General features: G+C 59.5%; 1 protein-coding gene across 1 annotated transcript; it reads right to left on the bottom strand.

Moving 5' to 3' along the window:
* Window positions 1–1722: 1722 nt before the first annotated feature.
* On the bottom strand, window positions 1723–12415 carry STXBP2 (syntaxin binding protein 2). Its single transcript, XM_031004208.2, has 19 exons — window positions 12288–12415; window positions 10698–10747; window positions 10373–10454; window positions 9666–9742; window positions 8628–8706; window positions 8434–8537; window positions 7578–7726; window positions 7313–7397; window positions 7098–7228; window positions 6895–7002; window positions 6595–6652; window positions 6370–6435; window positions 6173–6253; window positions 4847–4985; window positions 4293–4402; window positions 3253–3348; window positions 2350–2435; window positions 2086–2243; window positions 1723–1871 (listed from the first exon to the last, which is right to left on the bottom strand). The coding sequence occupies exons 1-19, from the start codon at window positions 12322–12324 to the stop codon at window positions 1786–1788; spliced, it is 1782 nt and encodes a 593-aa protein (XP_030860068.1). The 5' UTR covers window positions 12325–12415; the 3' UTR covers window positions 1723–1785.
* Window positions 12416–12445: the final 30 nt, after the last annotated feature.

The following is a 12445-nucleotide window of genomic DNA, read 5'->3' as shown; positions in this document are numbered from 1 at the left end:
GCCTCAGAAAGTGACTATACTTGGAGATAGGATCTTTAAAGAAATAATTAAGTAAAAATGAGGTCATGTGCGTGGGCCCTAATCCAACATGACCAGTTTCCTTGTAAGAAGAGCAGATTAGGACACAGACATGCACCGGGGTGGGGGGAGGAGACTGTGTGAACACACAGGGAAAACACAGCTGTCTACAAGGAAAGGAGAGAAGCTTCAGAAGGAGTCACCCCTGTGGACATCTTCATCTTGGACTTCCGGTCTCTAGAAACAGAAGACTATTAATGTGTTTGTTTTGAGACAGAGTCTTGCTCTGTTGCCCAGGCTGGAGTGCAACGGTGCGATCTCGGCTCACTACAACCTCCGCCTTCCGAAGGAGGCATAGTGTAATTCTCCTGCCTCAGCCTCCCAAGTAGCTGGCACCACAGGTGTCCACCACCACACCTGGCTAATTTTTGTATTTTTAGTAGAGACAAGGCTTCACCATGTTGGCCAGGCTTGTCTTGAACTCCTGACCTCAGGTGATCCACCTGCCTCAGCCTCCCAAAGTGCTGGGATTATAGTTTTGTTTTTGAGATGGAGGTCTCGCTCTTGTCACCCAAGGCTGGAGTGCACTGGCACAATCTTGGCTCACTGCAACCTCTGCCTCCCAGGCTCAAGTGATCCTCCCACCTCAGCCTCCTGAGTAGCTGGGACCATGGTGCACACCACTACACTCAGCCAATTCTATTTTTTTGTAGACACAGGATCTATGTTGCCCAGGCTAGTCTTGAACTCCTGGCCTCAAGTGATCAACCTGCCTTGGCCTCCCAATGTGCGACTACAGGCATGAGCCATGGTGCCTGGCAATTTCTGTTAAGTCACCTAGTCTGTGGTACTTTGTTATGACAGCCCTAGCAAACAGATACACCCACCGAAGGCCCTGATAAGTCCTGCAGTCAGGAGTCTCTGTGAACCCCGTGGGGCTGGGAGGAGAAAGCAGGGAGTTTGTTGTGTGCCTCACATGAATACAGCAGAAGCTGAACACAACTCCTGGCATCGTGTGCCTACAGGTCCCCTTGGAACAGTTCTAGGGGAGTTGGAGTTCCAGGGTCCATTCTGCTTAATAACAATATTAACGGAACAGCCAAAATGGTTCCAGTGAAAATGGGGTAGCAGCAGCTGTCATTTTGGGCTCCCTGTTTTTAGATTGGGAACCCCGGAAGTTGGCCAGGGCCTCACCGCTAGAAAATCTTAGAGCCAATATTCAAATGAGAGTCCAATTTTTTTTTTTTTTTTAAGACAGACTCTCGCTTTGTTGCCCAGGCTGGAGTGCAGAGGGGCAATCTCGGCTCACTGCAGCCTCCACATCCTGGGTTCAAGTGATTCTCCTGCCTCAGCCTCCCAAGTAGCTGGGACTACAGGTGCACACCACCACACTCAGCTAGTTGTTTTGTATTTCTAGTAGAGATGGGTTTTCACCATGTTGGCCAGGCTGGTCTTGAAGTTCTGACCTCAAGTGATCCTCCCGCCTTGGCCTCCCAAAGTGCTGGGATTACAGGCGTGAGCCACCGTGCCCAGCCGAAAGTCCAAGTTCTTAACCTCCATGAGGGCTTGAGATGCCCTCGGGGGCAGGGAGAGGCTAATTCTCCTTCTGAGAGGATAATAGGGGTTGGTGGGGCCTGGGGCACAGGCCTGGCTCAGCACAACTCCCAGGGACTCCCTTGGTAAGAAAGTGAGGTAGGCACTGGCTGGCAGAGCGACGGGAAGAGTTTATTTCTCTGGAAAGGGAGGGGTAGGGGGCGGGGCCAGGGGTCAGGGCAGGGCAATGTCCTCCAGCTTCTTGTCCAGCATCTTCAGGTCATCCAGGAAGCGGGTCGGGGTGAGGATGTGTGAGGAGCCTGTGCAGGGGCAGAGGTTTGGGGACGATGTTGGGGGGCGCTGCCTTCGTCTTTGACAGGCTCCCGGTCCCGGCTGGTGTGGGGCTGTCCCTGTCCCTCAGCAAACCAGGTCCCTGATTCCAAGGACTCTGGAGTCTAGACACCTAGAAGGTACAAGCCCAGCCCCCGGGAACCCAAGCCCCAGAGCCCCAGGGTCCCAGTCCTGGTGACTTACCAATGAGCACCTCCCACTTGCCCTCGGTGGCCCTGGTCACCTCGTAGGCGGCCCTCATCTCTGACATGGCCACACCGCCCATGACATACACGATGAGCCGGGGGCCCGCCCGGGCTTCTATGCCAGCCTTGTTCTTGTGCCAGTGACCGAAGCGGGCACTGTGCAGGGCAGGGGCAGAAAGTCCAGGCAGGAGGCCCTCACCACCGCCAGGCCGCCCACCTAACACAGACCCAGGCGTGGGCGGGGGCAGCCCCGGGGCCTCACCTGACAGCGGCCTGGGAGCTGGCCGTGGGGGCGGGGTCGGATACGAAGGGCCACAGGTTCCTGTCCAGCCGGTCCTCCACGGCGTCCTGGTGGCCGAGAGGGGGGTTAGGGAAGGAACCCCAGGCATGGGGCCCGGGGTCAGGAGTGCCCCCCACGGGGTATTCAGGGGCCAAGATCCTGTCAGACAGGAACCAGCATCTCCACCTCCTGCCTCTGCGGGACCCAGGAGTCTAGGCCTCTAGTCCATTGGGGACCTAGAAATCTAGATCCGTAACTCATTGGGGACCCACGAATCTAATTCCATAACTCCTTGGGTACCCAGAAGTCTAAACCCACAGTTCCTCGGCAACCCAGTAGTCTGGGCCTCCAGGCCCTTGGGGACCATCAGTCAATACCCCCAGTCCTTTGGGGAACCCAGTGTCTGGGCTCTCAGCCCCTCACAGCCCCAGAAGTCCAGGTATTCAAGGTCCATGGGGATGAGGAGGCCCAGGTCTCTGGCCCCCAGACAGAAAGAGGGGCTGGGGCTCTTAGAGTGACAAGGAGAAAGCCAGGAAGCCGCCCCAGGCCCATTGCCATTGGATGGTGCTGCCCTGGGATCCTGGGAAGGCCAGGGCTGGGGCTCAGGGGCACTCCTGCGGGACAGGGGAACAGACTAGAGAGATATAGCGGAGGCAGCCGGCAGGTGGGGAGGAAGTGAGGCTCCCCAGCACAGGCCCCGCTGTCGCCCCAATTCCTCAGCTGCGGGCTTGGCGTGCCCCCCTCAGCAGAGCAGATCGGTGCCAAGGGAATGCCAGCAATGAGCATTTTCCCCTAAGCCCTGAGGCTTAGCGGCTCGGCAGGAGGGAGGCTGAGCCGCCAGCTGATGCGGAGGGCTGGCCCCCACCCTGACCTGCCACCCAGTACCTCCATTACGTCCTTGATGACCGGGGTCCAGCGGGACAGCTGATAGGTGGGCTCCATGCGTTCTCTCGGCTCCAGCCGGCTGGAGGTCCCCGAGCCCTACAGGCAGGGCAGGGAGGGCAGCAGGGGGATTGAGGGGAAGGAGGCTGGTCACAGAGGGGCTGCGCCTGGTGTGGCTGGTAGGGTGGGGGATGGCAGGCAAAGATGGGGAAGTGGAACAGAGAGCGAGAGAGAGCGAGAGACAGCAAGAAAGTGAGAGAGAGAAACAGTGAGCCAGAGAGAGACGGGGAGAGAGAGAGCCAAAGGGGGAGAGAGCGAGCCAGAGAAAGACAAAGACAGAGGCAGAGATAGACAAAGAGATAAGAGGCAGTGAGACAAAGTATGAAGGCAAAGAGAGAGACAAGAGATGAAGCGGGAAACAGAGAGACGAAGATGGGGACAGAAGGGGGACGGAGAGGGGAGGGGAGCAAGACAGAGAACAGAGAGAAAGGGGAAGGCAGAGAGAAGGGTGAGAGAGAGAGATATGGAGAAACAATGCACAGCGAGATGGATGAGGGATGGGGGAGAGATGGGGACGGGGTGAGGGCACCCTGGAGGGGGACGCACAGGGCCAGAGAGAGACAGGAGAGGCTCACCCGAGAGTCAAGCACACACATGGCTGTGTGTGGGTGCTGGATGGGTGCGGGGGACCCTCAGAGACCCCTGGGAGCCCAGATAGACAATGTGGTGTAGCCCCCATGCTGGGGACCCTACTCCCTGCCTCTAGCACTCAGACCACCCGCTCCCAACTGCACCACTGCCAGGACCAGCCTGGCAGCGCCCATGTCTCACTTCCCCTGCCTATTGTGTAAGCTGGGACTGGGAGAGGCCCCAGTGTCCTCTGGGCCCCAGACCAGACCCGAAACACTGCTTTTGGCCTCCCAGCAACCACACAACACCAGGAACCACACCGTGCCTGTGCACCACCGGCCCTCTGCCTTGCAGAGCCCCGGCTGTGATCCGCACCCTCTCCCCGGGTCCCCCCACGCCTGCTCCTGGCGTACCCCGGGGTTGGTGACAGTGCCTCCCAGCTGCTCCAGGTTACGGATGAGGCTGCTGTGCGCCTGTACATTGGCATGCTGGATCAGCTTGGCCAGGTTCTCCTCACTCACACCTGGGGGACGGGAATGGGCGGGGTGGAGGCGGCAGCCAGGTGGGCTCCCAGGTTTAGGGGAGTTTGGGGTGGGCTGAGGAGCTCCCAGGACTCTGATGGGAGAATCTTGCAGTGGAGAGGGCCTCAGTACCCTGTGCTAGTGTGAGCAAGAGTGGGAAACCTGGAGGGTGTAGATCAGGGGCTCCTCCAGATGAGCTGAGGGAGCCCCACATCTATAGGAATCACAGATGTGAGGGTTTCTACGTTAGCAGGGAGCCCTCACCTCAATGGAGGAATCCCCAAGCCAATGGAGGAGGGTTCCCGGGTCCAGAGGGGTAGCTGTGGGGGTTGGTGAGCCCGGTGAGTGCAAATGACCCAAGGAGAGCTGTGGGGTTCAGCAGTTCCCAGGATCGTGGAAGACGCTGGCAAATGGGGACGTTCCAACTCCCCGCAGCTCCCACCCACCATTCCGAAGGAGGATGTAGAGCAGCAGGACCCGGATCTTGTCGTAGGCGGGCACCGCCGCGTCCAGCAGCACCGGCACGATCAGCTTCATGGAGTCCTTGATCTTCTCCCCCTCTGCGTCAGAGCCCATGGCCAGGTCCTGCGGGCATGGGGTCAGCCGTCCACCGGCCGCTATGTGTCAGGGAAGGGGATGGGAGAGGCGGGCCAGGGACATCCCCAGGATCCTCGGCAAGAGGACATTTGGGTCCTACCTCATCTCAGCACCAGGTCTCTCAAGGTCCCACCCCTGTCCAGGGACAGTATCTCCACAGGCCCTGCTCCTCACCCAGGTCCCACCTTTCCAATGCCCCACCCACCTACGCACAGGCCACACCACTATCCTGAGACTACCTCTCCAAGGCTCCACCTCCACCCCTCACCCAGGTCCCAGCTCTCCAAGGCTCCACCCCTCACCCAAGTCCCACCTCTCCAAGGCTCCACCCCTCACCCAGGTCCCACCTCTCCAAGGCTCCACCCCTCACCCAGGTCCCACCTCTCTGAGGTTCCACCCCTCACCCAGGTCCCACCTCTCCAAGGTTCCACCCCTCGTCCAGGTCTCAGCTCTCCAAGTTCCACCCCTCACCCAGGTCCCACCTCTCCAAGGCCCCGTGCCTCACCCAGATCCCACCTCTCCATGGCTCTACCTGTCTCCCAGCTCCTACCTCTCTCCAAGGCCCCACCCCTCACTCAGGTCCCACCTCTCCAAGGCTCCGCCCCTCTCCCAGGTCCCATCTCTCTTAAGGCTCCACCCCTCTCCCAGGTCCCACCCCTCCAAGGTTCCACCCCTCATCCAGGTCCCACCTCTCCAAGGTTCCACCCCTCACCCACGTCCCACCTCTCCAAGGCTCCGCCCCCTCACCCAGGTCCCACCTCTCCAAGGCTCCGCCCCTCTCCCAGGTCCCACCTCTCCAAGGCTCCGCCCCTCTCCCAGGTCCCACCTCTCCAAGGGCCTGCCTACCTCTCCAAGGTCCCACCCACCTATGTATAGGCCACATTCCTGTCCTGGGACCACCGTCCAAGGCTCTGCCCCTCACCCAAGTCTGACCTCTCCAAGCCCCATCCACCTACGCACAGGCCACACCCTCATCCTAGGACCGTTTCTCCACAAGACCCACTCCTTCCCCACCAGGTCCCACCTCTCTCCAAGGCCCCTCCACCTCTCCACAAGCCCTGCCCCTCCCCCAGAACCCCCCATCTCTACAGTTCAGCCCCTCCCCAATACCCCGCCTTGGCAGGACCATCACCCCTGCCCCCCGCAGGCCCTGCCCCCCGCAGGCCCTGCCCCACCTGCTCCACACTACACAGCTTCTCCACCGAGCCCTTGAAGTGCCTCATGCAATCATCTGCTAGATGCAGGTGCGTAGAATACTGCAGGGTGCAGAGTGGGGGTTGGGGGATAACAAAGGCTGAGTCAAGGCAGAACACAGACAGAGCATGGGGTTGAGGGGCCGAGGTGTCCCCGCTCCCTGCCCACCCGAGCACACCTTATTCAGCTCCTTCTGGTACTGCGGCATCTTTTTCAGGATCTGGGATAGGTCTTTGATGTTCGCCTGGGGAAGTAGGGGGAAGAGGGTAGGGACTTGGGGGCGAAGCCAGGCAGTGCCCACCTGGGTCTCAGTCCAGGCTCGAAATCCAGGCTGTGGCCCTGCGCCCATGGGGAGGGGGGCTTCCTTCCACCAGCGCCTTTGGTGACCTGGGTCCGCCCCTACCTTGTCCGTGGTCAGCCTCTTGCTCTCACAGAAGGTCCTCAGGAGCTCCGTGACCTTCCTGGCCATGAGGGTGGGCAGGGGTGAGAGTGAGGGGAGAGGAGCCACAGGCTATGGGTGAGCCCACTCAGGGGGCACAGGGGGAGGTGGGGTGAAATTGGAGGCCAGTCTGGAGTCACACTGAGGGGTGCTCATGAGGGCCAAAGACTTGGCAGCAGCCAGGGATCCCAAGGCCGCTACCAGGCCCACAGTGGGGGGGGTGGGGGGGGGTGGGGGGGGGATCCGGTCCCCGTGTGCACGCACTTGGACACATCTGCGATATGCATGTGGCGAAGCTCCACCCACAAGTCATCATCTTCGTCCAGCAAGACGGCCTTCTCCCGCGCCTCGCTCAGCCCGGTGGTCTCATACCTGGGGAGGAAGGAGGGAGCCTGGGGGTCAGGGGAGCTGAGGACTGGGGAACCAGGTCAGTGGCAAGGGTGGGGACAGGTTCCAAGTCTGCAGACCTGTATGTGTCCTGCTCTATGTCCAGCAGATCATAGGCCATGGCCTGGAACGTGAGCTCATGCAGTAGTGGGGACACGGGGTCAGCTGCCCGGTCCATTATCAGCAGCTGGGAGCGGGTTTTCTCTGGGCCCTGGGGTGGGGTTTAGGGCAGGAATGAGGCACTGACCCTGAGCCGGCTGGGGCTGCCCCTCACCTCCCAAGCACACCCCCTCACCTCGCCCAGACTGGGAGTGTCTGCCTTGAAGGCGTTCAGCTTGGCCAGGACGGCGTGGGCCAACTGGGCTGTGTCCTCTGGGCCCCTGGCGGGGAGGTCAGACACGGGGGACATCATCAGGGGATGGGGTCAAGGATGGGTTTGAAGGTGAGAGTCAGGGGCCAAGGTAGGGCCGGGGCTGGGGTCACAAGAGAGGTTAAAGGTTAGGTGTTGCACACGGTTAAGTGGGGGTCGGCATCGGGGTGGGGCTGGGTGGGGTCCCCACTTGCGGTAGCGGATGGCCGGGTACTCCTGCAGGGTGGCGCACAGCGTGGCAATCTGCTGGGCCAGCACCTCGAGCTGCCGCGTGCGCTCCTCTGCCCGGAAGGGGCAGTAGAGGTTGTAGGTGCTGTGGGGAGCATCGAGGGAGAACACCTGGGCGAGGAGGGGACAGAAGCACCAAGGTTGCCGCTGCAGGTGCACACCTGCCCCGCTTCCCGCTGCCGCCACCTGCACCTCCTGGGAGCCGTCCCTGGTCCCTGAAGCCTGCTTTGCCGAATTGGAGGCAGGCCCAGGTCAACCCTAAACCCATGCCTGCAGGAGTCAGTGGATAAATACCCCAGCCCGTGTCCCTTAGGCTGGCTGGACAACCCCGCGGTGCGCTCTACGCTGCCCCCTGCAGGGGCCCAGTGGGATAGAACTCAAGGCAAGAGCCCCTTGGACTCTGTGGGTACTTCCCCTTTTTAAAATTTTACTTTATGTATCTGTTTTTGAGACAGGATCTCGCTCTGTCGCCCAGGCTGGAGGGCAGCAGTGCAATCATAGCTCACTGCAGCCTCGACCTCCCGGGCTCAAGCGACTCTCCCACCCCAGCCCTATGAGTAGCTAGGACTACAGGTGCACGCCACCACGCCAGGCTAATTTCTTTCTTTCTTTTTCTTTTTTTAAGAGACGGGGTCTTGCTCTGTACCCAGGCTGGTCTCGAACTCCTGGCCCCAAGTGATCCTCCTGCCCTGGCCTCCCACAGCGCTGGGATTACAGGTATGAGCCAGTGCGCCCAGCCTCAGTGTCTGTTTCTGAGGGAACAGGGGACATTTGGTCACAAACCCCCACCCCCTGCCCAGGATGAGCCCGGGCCGTACCTGGGCCTCGTAGGGGAGGAAGGCAAGGTGAATCTCCTTCAACGTCTTCACCACCTTTGCCAGACGAGAGCGGCCCAGCTCACTGAACAGGGGCTCGGGGCAGGCTGGGGTGAGGCAGGAGTGGGGCATCAGGCCAGAGCAGCCCCCACATCTCCTCGCCCCACCCACCAACACCCTAGGCTCTCCTCACTCACTGTCGGTGAAGAAGATATGGGCCGCTTTGTAGGTGAAAGTCGGGGTCCCCTGGAAGTCTTTGATGAGGGCCTGAACCGACTGGGGAAGGTGGATCACTCTCTGGGCCTGAGCCTGCACACCTAGGCTCATTGGCTGCCTAGGCCTCCCAGCCACCCCCCATCTGCCACCATGTGCAAACATGGACGGACAGGGTCATGTATATGTGCACATGCACACTAGTGTCGCACCCACATGGGCACACGCGCACACACAGATGCGTGCGCACACACACATACACACGCATACACATGCACACACAGAGATGCACACACACATACACACATACACACATGCACACACACATGCGCGCGCACACACATACATACACACATATACATAAATACACACACAGACACCGATGTGCACACACACGCATACACACATGCACAGACACAGACGCATACACACACGCACACACAGATGCACACACATACATACACACATATACACACATGCACACAGACACAGATGCACACACATACATATACACGCATACACACACAGATGCACACACAGACGCACACACAGATGGAGACACATACATACACATGCATACACACATGCACACACAAACACAGACGCACACACATACACACGCATACACATGCAGATGCACACACAGATGCGCACACATACACACGCATACACACATGCACACAGACACAGATGCACACACAGACCCACAGACCCACACGCATACACACATACACACAAATGCACACACAGATGCACACACAGACGCAGACACACACATGCACATGCACACAGACACACACGCACATGCACAGACACATACATACAGACACACGCAAACACGCAGACACACGCATACACAGATGCACACACATACACACATGCACACACACACACATGGACACACAAGCACACGTGTACACATGCACACATGCAATCACATGCATGCAGACATACACACACATGCGCACATGCACATGTACACACATTCACGCACATACACACACGCTCACTCATGTAGGCACCTTCTCCGTGGGGCTCAGCAAATAAATGGCCTCCAGACTGGGAATGGGTTCCCGCCGTTTGTTGATGTCTTCAACAACTAGTAGGAACAGAGGAAGGGACACAGGTGGGTGGCATCCAGGCAGGGCCACGTGGGGAGTCTCAGGTGTGGGGGGTTGGAGGCTTGGGGAGGAGGGGTGGATGCTTAGGAGGGACTGCAGGAGAAACCCACTTAGGGCCCACCAGCTAAGAGCCACACGACAGGGTTCTGCAGGGGTTGTGCAGCCAACTGGGTTCCCCAAATTTACAGACAGGGAAACTGAGGTTCTGAGAGGACAGGCTCCCTCAGCACCTGTCCCTCAATGACAAAGTGACTGGGACACCACCTGGGGTCACCCATAGAAGGCTCTGCATTCTTGGGACACCACATCCAGAGTCCACCCTGGGAGTCCCACACAGAGCTCCACGAGAGAGCTGCATGGTCAGGAAGGGGCTGCAGCCAGGGAGTGCTGCAGGGGAGGCCTGCAATCCATGGGCTCCCGCAGTCAGCTTGCAAGGTTTAAGAATGGATTTGGTCACATGATCCGGGCTGTCCATGCAGGGAGCTGCGTACTTGGGAGTTCTGGACGATTTGAGGGGATCCTACACTCAAGGGCGGAACCCTGGGAGAGGGGCACAGTCAGGGGTTCCCACGCTCAGGTCCCATCTCACTGGGGACGCATTCACTCACTGGTGATGCCCTCAGCCAGGATGTCTGACATTTTGCAGCAGGAAGACAAGATGCGCATGCTTGGGTGATCCATGATAAGCACCTGTCCAGATGGATGGACAGATGGATGGAGGAGCAGGCGGAAGAGGCCACAGCTGGCCCCAGAAGGGGCCAAGGCAGTGGGAGGGGCAGTTTCAAGGGCTGGCTGGGTGGGAGGACCCAGAACCCATTCACCCAACTCCACCCATGTGGACAGGCAGTTCTTGGGGGTCCCACATTCAGGGTCTTCCCCATAGGCCTGATGATGGGCTGCCTCTGGGTACCCAGCCATCTGCCTCACCCCTACCTTCCACTCCCCATCCTTCTTGACACTCCGAATAACTCCGCTCAGAATTTCTGCAGGGAAGGGAGGGGAGGGGTCAGAATGCTGGTTCTCTGGTCCCACCACTGCCCCAAGCCTTCTCAGCCTTGGGGCTGAACCCCCATCTTAATTCCCATTTACTTTTTTTTTTTTTTAAGAGAGGAGGATCTCCCTCTGTCACCTAGGCTAAAGTGCAGTGGTGTGATCGTAACTCACTGTGGCCTCCAACTCCTGGGCTCCAGCGATCCTCTTGCCTCAGCCTCCCGAGTAGCTGGGACTACAGGTGCGTGTACCACCCACAGCTAATTTATTTTTATTTCTGTATAGATGGGGTCTCGCTATGTTGCCCAAGCTGGTCTCAAACTTTTGGCCTCAAGCAGTCCTCCTGCCTCGGCCTCCCAAAGTGCAGGGATTACAGGTGTAAGACATGGCACAGGAATCATTTATTTTTAGCTCCCAGTTCTGCAAATTGGCTTCTGGGGTCACCCCCAATTTACAGACAGGGAAACGGATTCTTAGGCAACATGCAACTCACCTACGCATCCTGAGTGTCTAAGTGGCAGAGTGCTGGGGCAAAAGGTGCCACTCGATAAACATGTTTTAGATGAATGAAAAGAGGAGAACCGGGATCATCTACAGCTCTATCTGCCTCTAGAGCCAGGCTCTTGGCTTCCCCACCTGCTACCTCAAGTATTCCTGCTGTGAGGGTTTCAGCCAGTACCCCCAACCTGGTCTAAAATGTAGGACCCCTGGTTCCCAGCTCTGAGGCATGCCTAGCTGAGGCTATCCCACTGACCTCCGGTCTCAGTTTCCGCATCTGTAAAATGGAATCACTTTTTTTCTCATCTCCCCCAATTAAAGGGGTTTGAGCTACAAACCGCCCTGCCTAGACGAGAGAGTGGAGAGAAGTAACGGGGTGGCCCCGCCCAGCCACGTCCACTGTGTCATGTCCACTGTTATCAAGACGGCCAGGGCGGAAGGAGCAGCTGAGGCCGGAACTCCCCGGGGTGGAGGAAGAGGCGCCCTGCACCCTTCCCCCAAGAACTGGGGCCGGTGAGGCCTGGACGCCTGTGTCCTCCAGCTGCAAGGCGCTCCTGGAAATGGGGCAAGGAGGAAGGCATCCCCTACACCACCCCTGTGGGGCCTGGACACGTCCCCTGAGCGCTCACAGCACCTAGGGTCGCTGACTAGAGCCCTAGGAGGCCCCAAGAATCCAGCCCCTGAACTTTGCCCGGCTTAAGAGATCCTAGAGTGTGGGCATCCAGCTGTGCCCTCCTCCCCCGGCAGGCAACCTAGGAGGCCCAGGAGTCCGGGCCCCAGCCTACGCCACACTCTACCCGTCCCCTTGGGGGTCCCCGGAGTCCGGCCCCCCAATTTTGTTCTGTTCTGGCACCGGAGAGCAGGGGCGTCCAGCTGGGAACCCGTCCCCGCCCGCCCCCTCGAGGGTCAGGTGCTCGGAAGCCCAGCCCGGCCCCCAACTCCCAGCCGCCATGAAACCCAGGATCCCAGAGCCCGTGCGTCCCCGACCCCCGTCCCCCACCGGACGCCAGAGCCCGGCCCCGGAGAGGCACTCACTTTCCCCCACCACCGCCTTCAGCCCCGAGGGCGCCATCTTCCCCGAGGGGCGCCGCCGCCGCTTCCGGGTGTGTCCCAAGGTGGGGGCGTGGCCCCGCGCGTCACCCACGTGGACCCCGCCCCGCGGGCCCTGTCCCCGCCCCCTGCGCACCTGGCCC

This window comes from Gorilla gorilla, chromosome 20, assembly GCF_029281585.2.
Source record: "Gorilla gorilla gorilla isolate KB3781 chromosome 20, NHGRI_mGorGor1-v2.1_pri, whole genome shotgun sequence".
Lineage (NCBI taxonomy): Eukaryota > Metazoa > Chordata > Mammalia > Primates > Hominidae > Gorilla > Gorilla gorilla.
Note: the sequence above shows the minus strand (reverse complement) of the source record. Positions and strands in the feature narration are given on the sequence as shown.